This window comes from Leptodactylus fuscus, chromosome 6 (genome assembly GCF_031893055.1).
Source record: "Leptodactylus fuscus isolate aLepFus1 chromosome 6, aLepFus1.hap2, whole genome shotgun sequence".
NCBI lineage: Eukaryota > Metazoa > Chordata > Amphibia > Anura > Leptodactylidae > Leptodactylus > Leptodactylus fuscus.
This window is the reverse complement of record NC_134270.1, coordinates 123,389,806-123,408,868: the sequence shown is the minus strand read 5'-3', so window position 1 is coordinate 123,408,868 and position 19,063 is coordinate 123,389,806. Positions and strand designations below refer to the sequence as shown.

The 19,063-nt window shown below is 42.4% G+C and overlaps 1 protein-coding gene across 1 annotated transcript; it reads right to left on the bottom strand.

The window, feature by feature from the left end:
- Nucleotides 1-10,679: 10,679 nt before the first annotated feature.
- On the bottom strand, nt 10,680-14,178 carry LOC142210045 (keratin, type I cytoskeletal 19-like). The gene is made up of 9 exons (XM_075279075.1): nt 13,693-14,178; nt 13,514-13,596; nt 13,257-13,413; nt 12,526-12,687; nt 12,114-12,239; nt 11,674-11,894; nt 11,231-11,268; nt 10,806-10,812; nt 10,680-10,743 (listed from the first exon to the last, which is right to left on the bottom strand). Exons 1-9 carry the CDS (start codon nt 14,176-14,178, stop codon nt 10,680-10,682), a joined length of 1,344 nt encoding a protein of 447 aa, XP_075135176.1.
- Nucleotides 14,179-19,063: the final 4,885 nt, after the last annotated feature.

Genomic DNA, 19,063 nt, shown 5'->3' with positions numbered 1-19,063 from the left:
CCTAGCTTGATTTTGCAGGGTTTTAGGAGTAGATTTTAAATATAAGCCCTACTCCAAAAATAAGCCCCAGTTACAGTCAGAGCCTGCAGCGCTATGTTATGTCACTGATGTCACTGAGACGTAGAATAGGTAACTTCCAACCATTGTGGACAAGTGCTCCGCTACCTCCCACCACATCAGGGCAAAATCCACTATCGATGCCTGAGTCTCATGTCTCCCAAGTTCTGTCTCCTGGCCGATACTATGCTGTATGTTTGGCTGCCTACATGACCAGACGTCAGGTGCCACTCCTTCTCGCTCCCACAGACACAGCCATTTCACTACAGCACCTCCTCCTTAGCGTAAAGGAGTGGAGATAGACAGGGCACGTTGCCACTGCCACACAAAGTCTTTGAAGAGAGAGAGTGCCAGTAAGTTTGTATAAAATAGCGATGGTACCGCACACTCGTTTATGTTTGTAGTGCTAGCAAAAAAGGGTCCTCCGACCCATGTAATCACCTAAGGGTCCATTCACACGGAGTAACGCCAGGCGTTTTTTGTGCTTATTTTGTGCTTATTTTTACAGCCGTAAAAAGCAGTCTTCATTGAGTTCTATAGTAATTTTACGCCTGTATTTTTACGTCCGTTATTAGAAAAAATGTTTCTCTGCCGGAGAAACATTATATGATTTAGGCACTTCAACAAAAATGGATTATTCAGAATAGAGAACCTTCACATAAACAATTAACATGTGAATGAAACTAACTTTGTTCTCTAAGAATTTATAAATCATTTTTTTTATTGAACAGAAAGTCAGATGTTTCTATAGAAAATGTTTTATTTAGCAAAATAATAATAATAATAATAATAATAATAATAATAATGTGAAGACAAACATTCAAGAACAAGAAGAGAGAAGATAGAAAAGTCAATACAGTTCTAATCCTTCCTGATCATAGAGATGATGGGTGGATATGCGCATCACTGCTCAGTGTGCACAGTGTCTAAAGATCCTAATATTATTTATAGGAGGCATGTGTCTCAAATAAGTATGGACGTCATTATTATGGTTGTTTGCATTGGTGGAGTAGCAAGCAATTTAAAGGGATACTATTATTAAAATGCATTTTTTTTGTGACTAACACGTAGGAATAACCTTAAGAAAGGCTATTCTTCTTCTACCTTTAGATGTCTTCTCCGTTCAGTAGAAATCCCGATTTTCTTTGGTATGCAAATGAGTTCTCTTGCAGCACTGGAGCCGGTCCCCAATGCTGCGAGAGAACTCTCCAGTGACGCCTCTATCTTCTTCTTACACCAGGTGGGCATTCGACTCTGCTCGAGGCTCGACAGCAGAGCCGACTTGTGCATGTGTAGAAGTTTCACTTCGGCGCTGGAAGAAGACGTGTGAAGAGGCCGTTCCAGTAGAAAATGAAGGCGCTGCTGGAGAGTTCTCTCACAGCATTGGGGACACCCCCAGTGCTGCGAGAGAACTCATTTGCATACCGAAGAAAACTGGGATTTATTCTGAACGGCGGTACAGAGAAGACATCTAAAGGTAGGAGAAGAATAGCCTTTCTTAAGGCTATTTCTACGTGTTAGTCACAAGAAATTGCATTTTAATGATAGGATCCCTTTAAGCTGCAAATACCATGGACAAGGTGACCAAGTTATTATGCTCTGTTAACTCACGAGCCTGAAAATATAGATCTTTCCTCAGTGCTTATAGTTCAACAAGGATAGCTGTTGGATGGACAGTGATTCGTGTATAGAACTTGCTCCATCATCTCCTTCCCCAAAATTATTTTTATGGTAGTGTTGGCACACAGTATGTTTTGTACCATTTGATAATGTTCTACAACATTTTAATACTACAGATATTTAATACTTAGTGATATGACTAAGAGGTTCTAGACCTTGAAGTGCGTAAGCCTGCCTAGATCCACCATGGGAGAATATGCAAATCTGTCTCCCAAGATGTAAACAGGGAGACAGTGCCTCTGCTTGCTGCCCTCTATAGCAAACAACCCTGAACAACATGCCCGACTTCCCAGAAGCCTTTGCTGCATGATGCGAGGTTATAACCAAATCAGTTTCTCAGCTACGGACGGCACCGTTTCTGTCTCTTTGGCCGTCATCAGAACAGCACAGAGAGAACTGATTTGGTTTAAGTGAGAGGCTGAGAGACCAGATTGTGGGGATAATCTCACTCCTTAGGGAGAGACCACCTTCTCAAGTGTGTGGAGACTTTTAGCCATAGTTGCTCCACTGCAAAGGAACATGGGAGAATATGCAAATCTGTCTCCCAAGATGTAAACAGGGAGACAGTGCCTCTGTTTGCTGCCCTGAGCAACCCTGGTCTCTCCCTAAGGAGTGACGTTATCCCCACAATCTGGTAGGTGGTCTCTCCCTAAGGAGTGACGTTATCCCCACAATCTGGTTCCCTGTTTACATCTTGGGAGACAGATTTGCATATTCTCCCATGTTCCTTTGCAGTGGAGCAACTATGGCTATAAGTCTCCACACACCTGAGAAGGTGGTCTCTCCCTAAGGAGTGACGTTATCCCCACAATCTGGTCTCTCAGCCTCTCACTTAAACCAAATCAGTTCTCTCTGTGCTGCGCTGATGACGGCCAAAGAGACAGAAACGGTGCCGTCCGTAGCTGAGAAACTGATTTGGTTATAACCTCGCATCATGCAGCAAAGGCTTCCGGGAAGTTGGGCATGTTGTTCAGGGTTGCTTGCTATAGAGGGCAGCAAACAGAGGCACTGTCTCCCTGTTTACATCTTGGGAGACAGATTTGCATATTCTCCCATGTTCCTCCCATATTCTCCCATGTTCCTTTGCAGTGGAGCAACTATGGCTATAAGTCTCCACACACCTGAGATCCCTAAGGATAGACGTTATCCCCACAATCTAGATCCACCATGTAATACTCAGTTTTATTATTGTTTGTTTTTGTCTTGGATGTTTTTTTTTCCTTTCCTGATTGGCATTTGTATATTTTTTGTGTTGTTTAATTCACATTTTTTTATTAAAAGTTCAGTTGTTATGGATACCTGGAGTAAAGCTGTATCTACTCCTTCCCCGTGTAGTACTGTGTTTAGATGCAAGTATCCAATCCTTGTTGGTGTGGTACTGTGTGCAGATGCACATATCTAATCCTCCCCGTGTGGTATTGTGTGAAGAGGCGCGTATCTAATCCTTCAGTAAGTGAAACTGTGTGCAGACGCGCATATCTAATGACTCTGGCGTGCGGTACTGTGTGTAGATGCGTGTATCTAATCCTACGGCATGTGGTACTGTGTGTAGACGCGCGTATCTAATCCTACGGCATGTGGAACTGTGTGCAGACGCGTGTATCTAATCCTATGGCGTGTACAACTGTGTGAAGACACGTGTATCTAATCCTCCCCTGTGTGGTATTGTGTGAAGAGGCGCGTATCTAATCCTCCCCCGTGTGGTACTGTGTGCAAACACGCGTATCTAATCCTCCCCTGTGTGATACTGTGTGCTGAGACGCATATCTAATTCTCTGGCTTGTGGTACTGCGTGTAGAGGCATGTATCTAATCCTCCAAAGTGTGGTACTGTGTGCACACACGTATCTAATCCTCCCCTGTGTGGTATTGTGTGAAGAGGCACGTATCTAATCCTTTGGCATGTGGAACTATGTGTAGACGCGCGTATCTAATCCTACTGCATGTGGTACTGTGTGCAGACGCGTGTATCTAATCCTATGGCGTGTGGAACTGTGTGCAGACACGCGTATCTAATCCTCTGGAGTGTGGAACTGTGTGTAGACGCGTGTATCTAATCCTTTGGCGTGTGGAACTATGTGTAGACGCATGTATCTAATCCTACTGCATGTGGTACTGTGTGCAGACGCGTGTATCTAATCCTATGGCGTGTACAAATGTGTGCAGATGCACGTATCTAATCCTCTAGAGCGTGGAACTGTGTGTAGACGCCTGTATCTAATCCTTCGGCATGTGGAACCGTGTGCAGACGTGTGTATCAAATCCTTCAGTGTGTGGAACTGTGTGCAGAAATGCGTATTTAATCCTCTGGTGTGTGGGACAGTGTGGAGACCCGTGTATCTAATCCTCTGGCGTGTGATACTGTGTGCTGATCTGTGTATCTAATCCTCTGGAGTGTGGAACTGTGTGTAGACGCCTGTATCTAATCCTTCGGCATGTGGAACCGTGTGCAGGCGCGCGTATGTAATCCTATGGCATGTGGTACTGTGTGCAGACGCGTGTATCTAATCCTATGGAGTGTACAACTGTGTGAAGACACATGTATCTAATCCTCCCCTGTATGGTATTGTGTGAAGAGGCGCGTATCTAATCCTACGGCGTGTGGAACTGTGTGTAGACGCGCGTATCCAATCCCCCGGCATGTGGTACTGTGTGCAAATGCGCGTATCTAATCCTATGGCATGTGGTACTGTGTGTAGACGCGCGTATCTTATCCTCCCCCGTGTGGTACTGTGTGCAGACGCGCGTACCTAATCCTCCCCCGTGTGATACTGTGTGCTGAGACGCGTATCTAATTCTCTGGCTTGTGGTACTATGTGCAGAGGCATGTATCTAATCCTCCAAAGTGTGGTACTGTGTGCACACACACGTATCTAATCCTCCCCTGTGTGGTATTGTGTGAAGAGGCATGTATCTAATCCTTCAGTAAGTGAAACTGTGTGCAGACGCGCATATCTAATGACTCTGGCGTGCGGTACTGTGTTTAGATGCAAGTATCCAATCCTTGTTGGTGTGGTACTGTGTGCAGATGCACATATCTAATCCTCCCCGTGTGGTATTGTGTGAAGAGGCGCGTATCTAATCCTTCAGTAAGTGAAACTGTGTGCAGACGCGCATATCTAATGACTCTGGCGTGCGGTACTGTGTGTAGATGCGTGTATCTAATCCTACGGCATGTGGTACTGTGTGTAGACGCGCGTATCTAATCCTACGGCATGTGGAACTGTGTGCAGACGCGTGTATCTAATCCTATGGCGTGTACAACTGTGTGAAGACACGTGTATCTAATCCTCCCCTGTGTGGTATTGTGTGAAGAGGCGCGTATCTAATCCTCCCCCGTGTGGTACTGTGTGCAAACACGCGTATCTAATCCTCCCCTGTGTGATACTGTGTGCTGAGACGCATATCTAATTCTCTGGCTTGTGGTACTGCGTGTAGAGGCATGTATCTAATCCTCCAAAGTGTGGTACTGTGTGCACACACGTATCTAATCCTCCCCTGTGTGGTATTGTGTGAAGAGGCACGTATCTAATCCTTTGGCATGTGGAACTATGTGTAGACGCGCGTATCTAATCCTACTGCATGTGGTACTGTGTGCAGACGCGTGTATCTAATCCTATGGTGTGTGGAACTGTGTGCAGACACGCGTATCTAATCCTCTGGAGTGTGGAACTGTGTGTAGACGCGTGTATCTAATCCTTTGGCGTGTGGAACTATGTGTAGACGCATGTATCTAATCCTACTGCATGTGGTACTGTGTGCAGACGCGTGTATCTAATCCTATGGCGTGTACAAATGTGTGCAGATGCACGTATCTAATCCTCTAGAGCGTGGAACTGTGTGTAGACGCCTGTATCTAATCCTTCGGCATGTGGAACCGTGTGCAGACGTGTGTATCAAATCCTTCAGTGTGTGGAACTGTGTGCAGAAATGCGTATTTAATCCTCTGGTGTGTGGGACAGTGTGGAGACCCGTGTATCTAATCCTCTGGCGTGTGATACTGTGTGCTGATCTGTGTATCTAATCCTCTGGAGTGTGGAACTGTGTGTAGACGCCTGTATCTAATCCTTCGGCATGTGGAACCGTGTGCAGGCGCGCGTATGTAATCCTATGGCATGTGGTACTGTGTGCAGACGCGTGTATCTAATCCTATGGAGTGTACAACTGTGTGAAGACACATGTATCTAATCCTCCCCTGTATGGTATTGTGTGAAGAGGCGCGTATCTAATCCTACGGCGTGTGGAACTGTGTGTAGACGCGCGTATCCAATCCCCCGGCATGTGGTACTGTGTGCAAATGCGCGTATCTAATCCTATGGCATGTGGTACTGTGTGTAGACGCGCGTATCTTATCCTCCCCCGTGTGGTACTGTGTGCAGACGCGCGTACCTAATCCTCCCCCGTGTGATACTGTGTGCTGAGACGCGTATCTAATTCTCTGGCTTGTGGTACTATGTGCAGAGGCATGTATCTAATCCTCCAAAGTGTGGTACTGTGTGCACACACACGTATCTAATCCTCCCCTGTGTGGTATTGTGTGAAGAGGCATGTATCTAATCCTTCGGCATGAGGAACTTTCTGTAGACGCACGTATCTAATCCTACTGCATGTGGTACTGTGTGCAGACGCGTGTATCTAATCCTATGGCGTGTACAACTGTGTGCAGACGCACGTATCTAATCTTCTGGAGTGTGGAACTGTGTGTAGACGCGTGTATCTAATTCTACGGCATGTGGTACTGTGTGTAGATGCGCGTATCTAATCCTATGGCATGTGGTACTGTGTGCAGACGCGTGTATCTAATCCTATGGCGTGTATAACTGTGTGAAGACACGTGTATCTAATCCTCCCCTGTGTGGTATTGTGTGAAGAGGCGCGTATCTAATTCTCTGGCTTGTGGTACTGTGTGCAGAGGCATGTATCTAATCCTCCAAAGTGTGGTACTGTGTGCACACACATGTATCTAATCCTCCCCTGTGTGGTATTGTGTGAAGAGGCACGTATCTAATCCTTTGGCGTGTGGAACTATGTGTAGACGCGCGTATCTAATCCTACTGCATGTGGTACTGTGTGCAGACGCGTGTATCTAATCCTATGGCATGTACAACTGTGTGCAGACACGCGTATCTAATCCTCTGGAATGTGGAACTGTGTGCAAACGTGCGTATCTAATCCTCTGGAATGTGGAACTGTGTGCAGACGCGTGTATCTAATCCTATGGCGTGTACAAATGTGTGCAGACGCACGTATCTAATCCTCTGGAGTGTGGAAATGTGTGTAGACGCCTGTATGTAATCCTTCGGCATGTGGAACCATGTGCAGATGCACGTATCAAATCTTTCAGTGTGTGGAACTGTGTGCAGAAATGCGTATTTAATCCTCTGGGGTGTGGGACTGTGTGCAGACCCGTGTATCTAATCCTCTGGCGTGTGATACTGTGTGCTGATCTGTGTATCTAATTCTTTGATGCGTGTATCTCAGTTTGGATATCAGTGTTGTATTGTGCATGTGGAGTGACCGTGTGTATTGCAGTTGGAATATGAGTGAAAGTCTTGCAGGTTTGTTTTGGCTAAGGGGGGGGGGCACTGTGTTTGGAATGCTGTATCTCAGCAACGGTACGTCCGAGCGAGTTGGAGTCTCGTCTTAAACCTTCCCTGATATCTGAAGTATCTCTGTACCAAATTTGGTGAAGATCGGTCCAGTCGTTTGGTTCGCATTAGAGTACAGACAGACAGACGGACAGACAGACAGACAGACAAGAATTCATTTTTATAAGATAGAGAGAAGAGATATATAGTGTGTGTGTGTGTGTGTATATATATATATATATATATATATATATATATATATATATATATATATGGTACTGGATTAGTTTTTGAATAGAATGATTTCTTCTCTGTTCCTTAGACTTGTTATTACTTATGGGCACCAGTGGCTAATTCAGGATCATCTTATTGTCAAATGATCTGTTTGGAATCTCAGGGTGTGGCTGCTGCTTTAGGTTTATAAGGTCAATACATGAAGCTTTCTGTAACGGTGAGAGCTCTCCTATGCTGAACCTATCAGCAGTTTCTGTTATACTGATCATGGCTTGTTTAACCAATATTCTCTTGTGTTTTGATTTTGGTGTTGACTCTGACATTTTGGATTGAGCGGGGTCTGGATATGATTACTCTTTTGATACAGCTATCCTGTTTTGACGTATCTAGTAAGTTGTACTATGGGACTTGGTTCGCATTCAGATTGGAGCGCATCATCCTGTGTCCAATGTCAACATAAGTCCAATCGGCATTGCGTCAGGCTATGCTGAAGAATGTCTGGAGTGCCTTAAATCTATTTCCTAGCATAGAGTGAAATTTAAGTTGCTTGTTTTACTGTTCTCTAGTATCTGCCATATCCTGCATTTTTTTGGGAATTGCTCCAGAGGCAATTCCTTAACAGGATTTTCTATCAAAAAGTAATGTCCAAAGCAGAGAACCCCTTTAAGATTTCAGAGTTGTGCATTTTAAGAGTCCTTTTTAAGAGTTTTATTTATTCAGTTCTTGTAGATTGTAAGCTCTTGTAGGTGCGGTCATTCCTCCCACTGTCCCAGTTCAGGCATCTAGTTATCTCTATTTTATTATACTTGTACTATGTACGAAATGTACAATACTATGGAATATAAATAATACTAATAATCATTTCTCATTCTTATAAATAACAATACGAGGATAAAGTTGCATGAATATGTTTTATTATCAGAGAGTCAAATAAGGAACCAAAGAATCCGGCAAGCTAAGAAAGCTAAGAACAGAAATGACCATACGGTCCAAATCCATCAATCTTCATACAGTTATACAATTTACTGCTCAATCTTTATAGTAACTAACCATGGTACTCAATCTGGGGAGTCATCATTGGTATGTAGTACAGTCTTATAAGTCAATATGAATTTACTTTAAACAAAACCAATATGTTAAATTTTCTCAATACATCAATCGTGTTTCCCTGAGTTTGTAGAATTGTGAATGTCCACTTTTTACTCCATATAGTTCTAAGGTCCAACATTTTATGTTGATTTATGCGATAAAACAGATGCGGCCATCTTCAACTTGAATCAGATAACTTGCCGCACCATGGTAACTCTCAACAACAGTCATTGAAAGCAATGGAGAAAAACAGCTGTTTGGTTAGCATGTTCAAAGTCACGTTAAACATGGCTCTATCTGTACATCATAATCATGTTACAGGTCTTTTATGATACAGAGCTCCAAATACTCATCAGAGGTATAGTTATAGTTATAAAGTTCTGTCAGCCTGCAGCTTAGAAGCTTACAACATCCCATCATACATTAAACTTACTGATAGTACAGTATGCAACAAGCTCATTCTAGTGGTGGCTACAAGCAGGCAGAATTTATCAATAAGGCTAAAGCCCCACGTCAGCTTTTTTATTGCAGATTTTGTAGCAGTTTTTTGAGCCAAAGCCAAGAGTGGATTGAGCAGAAGGGAGAAGTGTAAGTATTTCCTATATATTTCCCACTCCTTTTGTGGCTATTCTTGGCTTTGGCTAAAAAAAAAAAAAAGCAAAAAAAAAAAAAAATCAGCAACAATTTTTTTTTTTTTTTTTTGAGTCTAGGATGCTTTCTCACACAAGTGCATCCATTTTAATAAACTACAGTAATACCCCGAAGAAAAAAAAACAAGCTTCTGTATCTAACTAAAGGTGGGTAGAAATGGATCAGTAAATGCATATGCTGACATGATTTGTTTTGTTTTGTTTTTTTCAATACTGGAGAAACCCTATAAGTCTATGTCTATGCATGGGGTTTGGAGCACTTGTATAACACAGAAGACAGAGCTCTGACTGCTATCAAGTTACATTAAAATATTAATCAGCAGTATTGAACTACCTAAGGTGAAAAGTTTACTGGACATTCACTTTTCTTTACCTCAGCCTTCAAGAATATAATACTATTTTTATGAAAATTTAGGCTTTGATGAATTTTTTTCAAGATCTACCTCCAATTATATAAAAAAAAGTGTGTTATAGAAGAAAAATGCGTCTTTCTCCATTAATCAGGCTGCTTTCCCTCCTCTGCGTGCTCTACTTTGTTTAGTAACCTAATTCTGCTAGCTCTACTATGATTAGTAAGTAAGATAACTCTACGAGGTGTACTACAGTTACTAAGTAAGATAACCCTGTCACTATAGAAAGTGAGATAAATCACTGGCGTGAAGTCTGTGTTTGTCTCTTTCTTTATGTTTCCAGCAGCTTCCTCCTGCCCTTCCCCTCTCCATAGACATCTGTGGGTAAGGCTGTTGATCTGAATTCAGAGTGGATACATCTTCTGTTATTATAGAACATACTATTTACAAACTAAGTGAATAAACGGAACAATAAAGCAGCCGGACAAATGGAGAAAGTAGCATTTTTCTATAATAAGATATAGTATTATTATTATTATGTTTATTCTAATTACTGGCCAGGGCCTTTGTTGCTGGGATTTTAGATTGTTTTGCGGATATGCTAATGAACAGTTTGGTGCAACGAGGGCACCACCATACACGGCTAGACAGTGTACATGTAAATCATAGAAGGAACTGGGTAGGAACTGGAAAGCATAGCACTGTAGTACGATGGAGCAAAGGTGAGACTCTCATTGTGCCAAACAACTTATATATACCGTATCAAGGAAAACACTAATATCTCAGCAACAGAGGCACCATTTGGTAAGGAGAAAAAGAGGGTTTTTTTTTTTCTTGAGAACCACGGCTATGCTTACAGCTTAATAGAAACTGTGCTGATGTCAGACTCCCTTTAAGACTTTATAAAGCATTGAATCTGTTGGGAAAACCATAACCTGCTTTATGCTAACAGAATAGGAATAGAAACCAGAAACTACAGAAGCCATGAGATACTACACATAAAATATTCTTTCCAGGAAATGATGATGAGTGTTATTTCCGCAGATTCTTTCCAAATCCTTCCATGTTTTCTAGCATTTGCTGCTGTGATGAGATACTGGGGAGAAAAACAGTCATTAATGGGTTACAACAGTAATAGGTTGAGTTCATTCTGTTCACCTTACACCTAGTATGCAACAAACCTGTTTATATCAAATAGCCTAAAAGTCCCCCTCCCCCACCCTCTTGCACATAACTGTATTTGGTATTGTAGATCAGCCTCACTTAAGTTATTGGTGTTTGAGCTGCAATTCCAGACACAATCAATACATGAGAGTGGAGCTGTTTCTAATTCTAAACGACCCCTTTTGATATATGCAGATGTAGCCAATGCAAATGTCATTGAGGATTTTACATAGAAATGCAGGTAAACATATTCAATTCAGAGAGGCACCAATAGATACATGTGACAGTGTCGTAAACTGGTAATTTCTTCACATCTGCTACATCACTATCTTAGAATAATGGACATCAATAGAAACTTTTATTGATAGCCTATGCAGTTTAATTTTATGGAATTTATTACTATGAAGAACATAACTTACCTTCTTTATGCCCTGAAGTGTGGCCGTGATGTGGGACCCTAAACAAAGATGAAAACATTTAGACACTGATAGACTTACACAATGTATCTTCAGTTGTATCTTCATCCTGCTGACCCCAATGGCTTACTATTCTGTAATTAGACTTAAAGGTAGTCCGTCATCAGAACCCAGTATATCGACCTAGGCCCACAGATATATAGGTTGTGATATCTATATAAAGTGGTTGGAATGATAAGTTGGGTTCTGATCACCCTTTTGAAAAACTTAGGGTGAGACTTATGGATGAAGCTTATTATGGCACTGAATTGTGTAATAAAAGTGGCTTCCAACCTCAGGCTCTCAAGGACTTACAAAACTGTAGTGAACCCGAGAGTCGTAGATGTTAAAAAATTGCTGACCACTTATGGAATATTATATAGAAACTATATAGCTGTCTGACATACTTGATATCATGTCCCTCTAGAAGATGTTTGTAGGTAGCAATTTCCATCTCAAGGAGAGTCTTTTGATCCATGAGGAGCTGATATTCGTGATTTTGTCTTTCTAAGTCGGATCGGATGTGGGCGAGTTGACGTTCAACGTTATTAATCATCTCCTGTAACTGACCAAGCTGGGAACTAAATGCGGCTTCAGTTTCTGATAATGTTGACTCCAGAGCTGATTTCTACAACGATAGGGAAGAATTGTTACATTACGCAAAAATACTTACACTAAATAAGTGTGCATATGTGCATTCATGTATAGAACCTTAGGTCCAACTGTATTGTTTCAATGTAATAACATATTTTGGGGGAATGTATGGCTGTACACAACTTCTGCTTCCCTCAAACCCATGCATGTACACCCATAAATACTGTAGTGGTTAACCCATCCATGGTCATACCAAGCTGAGTTGGCTTTCCAGTTCAATCTCCAAGGTCTGTACAGAGCGTTTCAGGTCAATGAGTTCATTATTAACAGATTGGAGTTGTGCGGCTCCTGAAGACACCTCTTGGTTCAGCTCTGCAGTCTACAATGACAGAATCAATGTAAATGAAGGGTTAATATTTTGGGATTAAGCGGTACAACTGGTAGATCATAAAGCATCTAGGTTATGGTCAAACTATGCTTGGGTCACCAGTGTCTACCAAATACTTGTTACATCACACTACATAATATCTATAGACTGGGTAAAAATGTAATATTATTTTTATATGACAATTATCCTCCACAAGGAGCAGATACGATGGGTTTGGATTGTGACTTCTTCAAACCCTGTCACTAAACCATTCATACTTACAATGACTAATACTTACCCGGTTTAAGAAAATGTTTTCCACCTCCCTCAAATTTCTTTCCATTAGATTCTCATATTCTTCTCTGACTTCAGACAGGGCTCTGTTCAGATCTACAGCTGGAGCAGCATTCAGTTCTACATTGACTCTGGCTCCCAATTGTGATTGCAGAGAATTGACCTCCTTCAATGAGAAAATTCCCTATCTTAGCTTAGTATAACATATTTTAAATAAATTTAAATATGTATTTATTTATTTAAGTATTTATATTTCTAATATATTTCAAGCATAAAGGCCCACCATCCATTCACAAGTAAGCTTTAGGGAGACTCTTGGGTCACTGGGGGACCCATTGGTCAGGTCCTCAGCAATCGGACATTTATTCCCTCTCTGCACGAGATACATACAAATAAATCCCCATAGTCCTATGGGTGGACTACTAAAAGGTATTAACATTGTGGGGTTAGTTATTTTACATGTGGTGCCACTTTAAGCCACTGTACCTCGAAATCACCCACCAGGGAAATCAAGAATTGGGCAGATGGGAATTTAACATGTACAGTCCTTTCATCACCAAACGTTAATAGGCTATCTCCTCTCACCAATCTAAGCATGTATGTTCATTGTCATGACAGATCTTAAGTGCATGAGCAAAAGTTCACTTTTCTGCATGGACAATATGTAGTCCAGTGCACTAATTGTAGTGATAAAAATACAACTGAAAACCTAGAGATTGTGGTTTTCTACATTACCTCTCCATGTGTGTTCTTAAGTTGCATAAGTTCTTCCTGGAGGCATTGGACTTGGGATTCCAAATCTCTTCTCTGCATGTTAAGGTCTTCAAGAGTTCTTCGAAGCCCTGCAACATCTGCCTCAACATTGTTCCTCAAGTTACGTTCCATCTCATACCTTTATAAACATCAACATTCACATTATAATATATTGTATTATACCAGTATATGCTAACCTAAGGATTAATCTGTTTATATGAAGCAACTGAAAGACTTACTTGTTTCTAAAGTCATCTGCTGCCAACTGTGCATTGTCTATTTGTAAAATAATCCTGGCATTCTCCACAGATGCTGAAGACACCTTCAATGTAGACAAGTACACATATGATATGGTATGGGGTAGTTTCACCTTAAATTTCAATAATTATATAGACAAGTTACTCCATTATACCCATACCTGGTTCTGAAGCTCTCTGATGGTCCTAAAGTAGTTGCTGGAGTCAGGCAAGGAGCTGGGTACATTGTTTGCATACCATTCACATATTTTTCTCTCCAGTTGGGCATTCTCTTCTTCTAGTGATCGGACCTTTTCCAAATAGGATGATAACCTGCTGTTGAGGTGTTGTAGGGTTTCCTTCTCATTAATACCAAGCAAGCCAGAGTTCTTCCATCCATGGTGGCTTTCTGAGATTTTTATATGACTTACATGGCTGTGGCTCTTGTGCCCATGGTGTCCAGTAGATGAATGGGCAGAAAAGCTGTGTTTTGAGTTTCCATGAGATATAGGAGCTTTGTAGTGACCACCATAATGGGAACTAGAGGAACTCTTCTGGTGAACGTTATGGATACCTCCATGATGTGTAGAGATATGGCTAGATGCTTTAGGATAGTGGCAAAGCCCTGTGACAGACCTGGAAGAGGAATGGCTAATCCCGTGGCTCATGATGATGTCTTGGTGTGCTGGACTGGACCCTACTTGTAGCTCTGAAGAAAATTGCTAGAACTCTTTTGCTCTGTGAGGCTTATATATGCAATACATCCCTTTAAATGTCATCATTTATTAGGCTTCTGATTCATGACGGTATGCTGAATCTAAAGCATTATCACCAAACAATTCAGTTTAGGGATTACCGAACAAAGTGGTTGAGAGCTGGAGAAGCTTATTAATTTCAACTCATAGTTTGGACCATTAAAGATCACCACACCCTACAAGGAGTCGCTTTAGTATTTGAGCAATTCATATATCATAAAATTAATATGAAGATGCTACACAATGAATGCAAATGCTACATATCTCCTCATACTGATTAAGGTTAAAGCTTGCCTCACCTAAGGCAAAAATTCTGTGTGCTACCTTACCTCTGCTGGTTAGTGGCTTGTTGGTGCATTACTAACACCCCGCATTTTGGGAGCATTGATTAGTTTGGTTGAGCTTGTAATAGATGAAAAATCTATGACTACTTTATGCCAAAAGCACCACAATCCTTGCCCACAGGCTGATTTGTAATTTGTTTCTAGATAGGGAAGACATCAACAACAGTGCCTCGTATTGTAGTAAGTTCTCATGGGAACATTGAAAGGTGTGGAAAAGCCACTGCTCCCCTGGCTGGTGAACGGATAGAAGTTCCAAACAAGCTGCTGCTCCTCCCAGAGACCACTCAACTCATGGTTGGTGGTAATGCAGTAAAGACAGTAATGGTTGAAAAAGTCTGGGATTATTCTATGGGTGCTGCTTGTCTAATTGGTGGACATACACAATCAGTTGGGTTATACATTCTTTTATTGGGTTATTCTGGTATACAAAGGCACCATGTTTCTATGCTAAACCAGCATCTTCATCACGCCAACAGAATATATCCTTGATCATAGAATATTACCTTTCTGGGCCTTTGTTAATGAATTCTCCCCATTAATATCTAGGATCATTTTATAAAGGCCACATCCATCGAGAAGTCTACCCCCAAATTTGTTGTGATCTGCCAGTCACAATTCCAACCAGTTTACATCAGTTTTTGATGGTGGCCTTTCTCGTACCAATGCCCTTTCTTGCATAAAAGATGCGTCATACCCCCATTCTGCCCCTCACTCACCTCGTTCTGTAAATGTGGACAGAGTGAAGTGGGGAGGAGGCACTTCTGTAACATAATTGTAATCAGTTTTTTGGTTTATGATTCATTTGTTTTTAGTATAGGGTACCTATAATTTACATTTATAAGTGAATATTTAGCACCTTTGAGTCAATTGTTGTGTAGACAATTGTCTGGTAGACATTATAAATTTTAGAATTTTAAAATTTATCCCAGTGGTTGATGCTGGATGAAAAATCTGGCGTATCTTTATTGTCTAGTCTAAGAGTATAACACCTTTTAGTTTGTTTACTTAGAGATTTTTGTTGCATTTTTGGCAAATCTTAGTTCATTTTAAGCCACATCATTTTTCACATCCATATGTCTAGAAAGTGAGGAATCTTAAAACAAAAGTACATGTGTCACATTGCTTCAAAAATGTGCCATGTTTATGTCAGCGTGAAGTCATAACCACAATAGTAACCCTGGGCCTCTGTATTTTCTTGGACAACAGAAGAAGAAAGAATACCTTAAAGGGGTATTCCCACGTCGCATACTTACCCGTCTTCGTTCCTCTAAAATCTTCTGTCTTCCGGCTTTGTCTCGTCATTGGTGGGCGGGGTCACATATGCAAAGCCAAGCGGCGAGATGCCGCCGGCCCTGCGTGCGCGCTAATACACCAGTCTACCCTTCACAATGCGAATACAGACCCGACACCCTGCGGGTCTGTATTAGCATTGTGAAGGCTAGACTGGTGTATGAGCTTGCACGCAGGGCCGGCGGCATTTCGCTGCTTGGCTTTGCATATGTGACCCCGGAGCGGAACAGCATCGCTTCTGCCGCTGCTGTCTTCATGCAGGGCAGAAGCATAGCGATGTGCCTGTGCCGGCGTCTAACAGTCCCCAGCATCCGCCTATTACAGCGGATGCCGGGGAGTTAGATGCCGGCACAGGTGAAGTCAGCAACATCGCTATGCTTCTGCCCTACATGAAGACAGCAGCGGCAGAAGCGATGCTGTTATTCCGCTCCTCCGCCCCCCCACCCCGGAATAGCAGCATTGCTTCTGCCGCTGCTGGCTTCATGCAGGGCAGAAGCATAGCGATGTTGCTGGCTTCACCTGTCCCCCAAAGGGTAAACTACCCCCCCCCCCTCCAGGCTCACTCCCGTGTACTTAGCCCCTCCTCCCTCCCCCCTGAGAGCAGGCAGAAACATCACTTGACTCAGGTCAGGGCTGTGGCCACAAAAAAAATGAATAAAGTGAGATAGTGGCCAAACAAAGCAGTTTTGTTGAAGCATTGTATTTAGGAAAAGTCTTAGATTCACATTAATAAGCATTATAGATAGGATCCTTGTGACGGGACAACCCCTTTAAGCAGTGGCATAATGATTGTGGTCGCATGGGGTGTGACTGGGCCTGGATGGGTAACAGGCCCGCATTCAGCTGTAAATGGCCTGGGTCCTGGACCACCATGACAGTGATGGGGGAAAGCCTGGTTCTCTAACCACTATATATATTGTTGGGTCCCCCATGGGAGGTGTCTAAAATTAAAAAAAAATGCTTACCTGTCCTGGTCCCAGTATCCACTCCAAGGTTCTTCCTGCTGGTAGCTGAGGTCACACCATAATCACATCATTGTGCCCCACCTGACCACTGAGGCCCAATCACAGACCTCATCAGTGTCATCTGGAGCATGAGACTTCAGTTGCCACACAGAAGAGGATGCAGGAAGATGGTACAGACAGCAGGACGGAGCGAGGATACACAGGAGAGGTGAGACAAGTTAAGTATAAGTGTTTGTTATTTTAAATCACTTCTCCTGGACTTCTACTAAATTTACTCTGGGGTCTGTGGAAACCCCAGAGTATAATGATAGCATAGGATCTAGCAGAAAGGGTCTCGTCAAAGTATATAATACAGTGTGGGGGCCAGTATGGATCATATAATACACTGTTGAGGCCACTGCAGAGCATATAATACTGTGTGGGGGCCAGAGTAGATCATATAATACTGTGTGGGGGCCACTGTGAAGCATAGAATTATACAGGCTGAGCCATTTATATGGATACAACTAAATAAAATGGAAATGGTTGGACATATTGTTATGGTCAGCAGGGTTTATTAAAAAAAAAAATAAAAAAAAAAAAAAAAAAAAAATAAACCCTACGGAGCCCACTGGGCTACTGACTGCTAACCAACCTGGTGTGAACACTGCCTAACAGTTACTGTCACTGCCAGCTAAATAAAATGACCAGGTGTGCTCTGTTACCGTTCACAGAGCCCTGTGCAGTCAGAGCCGCCGCACAAATAAACTAACTGGCTAGCCAGCACTCCTGGACTAGCCAGAGACCAATTAACACCCTGTGTGCTTCCAGCCACCCAACCCCCAATGCAGCTACAGCCAAAACAACTGGTCAGTGTGAACAGTGACTGACACAGCAATGGCCTAGTGAGCTTTCACACAATTCACACACAAGGCAGCATGCTGCCCAACTACAAATGGCATTGCTGTCTCTGGGGATATTTCTAACTAGGGCCACTGAGTAATTACAGGCTGGAACCCAAGAACACACACACACACATCAATTCAGGTATCAGATTTGATTTGGGATTTGAGAATGGATCTTAGAGCGCCGGGCGATCAGGCCAGCCCCCTTATATAGGCAAGGCGCGGTCACCAGCAAATAGCCCAGCTGCCTAATCTGAGCGTCCATTGGTCGACACACCAGTCCATCAAAGAATCGATCACACCCGGCTGTTGCAAGGCAGGTTAACCCCTGCAACCCTGGACTGTACATAAGAACAGGCAGCGACACCCATCTCATGGCCGCAGCTTCTGCACAATCCTAACACATATCAACTTCCTGTTTTAGCATATTAGCATATGAGAGGAGGAAAAGTTTTGTGGTGACCGTGGCAGCAATTTTGAACTCGGCCATTTTGGATCCAACTTTAGTTTTTTCAATGGGAAGAGGGTCATGTGACAGATCAAACTTATTGAGAATTTCAAAAGAAAAACAATGGTGTGCATGGTTTTAGCTTAACTTTATTATTTCATGAATTATTAACAATTTTCTCTTTGTTTACAGCCATTGACATGTCGCAGAGGTTAACATGTGAGGAGTGGATAGAAATTATAGATGTCTGGTGAACGCAATACCCTGGTCATTGCAGCAGATTTCAATACAAGACACCCTACAAGACCATCCATCTCCCATGCAACAGTTAGCAAACTGCTTGCCAAATTTCATGAAACTGATTCAGTGCTGGGTTTGCCAAAATGTGGGCACGTGAAAACTGTCACTAATGAAGAAACCAGTGGCTGTCCTAGCTTCATTCAGCAAGAGCCCACAGCATAGCACTCGCTGTATGTCACTGGAGAGTGGCATCAGTCAATCATTCCTTTTGTGGCTACTCACAAATGGCACCCTTATAAACTCCAGCTGCTGCAGCACCACAACGAGGATGACCCAGATTGGCACACTGAATTTGCAGAATGGGCAAAACAAAAATTGGAACAGGATGACCCTCAATTTACACAGAACATTATGTTCAGTGATGAGGCAAACTTTTTTGTCAATGGGGAAGTTAACAAACAAAACCACCCCTATTGGTGTGACAATAACCCACGCTGGATAGATATCTCCAAGACTGTTGGAACAGAAAAATTGATGGTACGTTGTGGTATATGGGGTACAAAGATAGTGGGCCTATTCTTTATCAATGGAAACCTTAATGCCACTGGATATCTGAAATTGCTACAT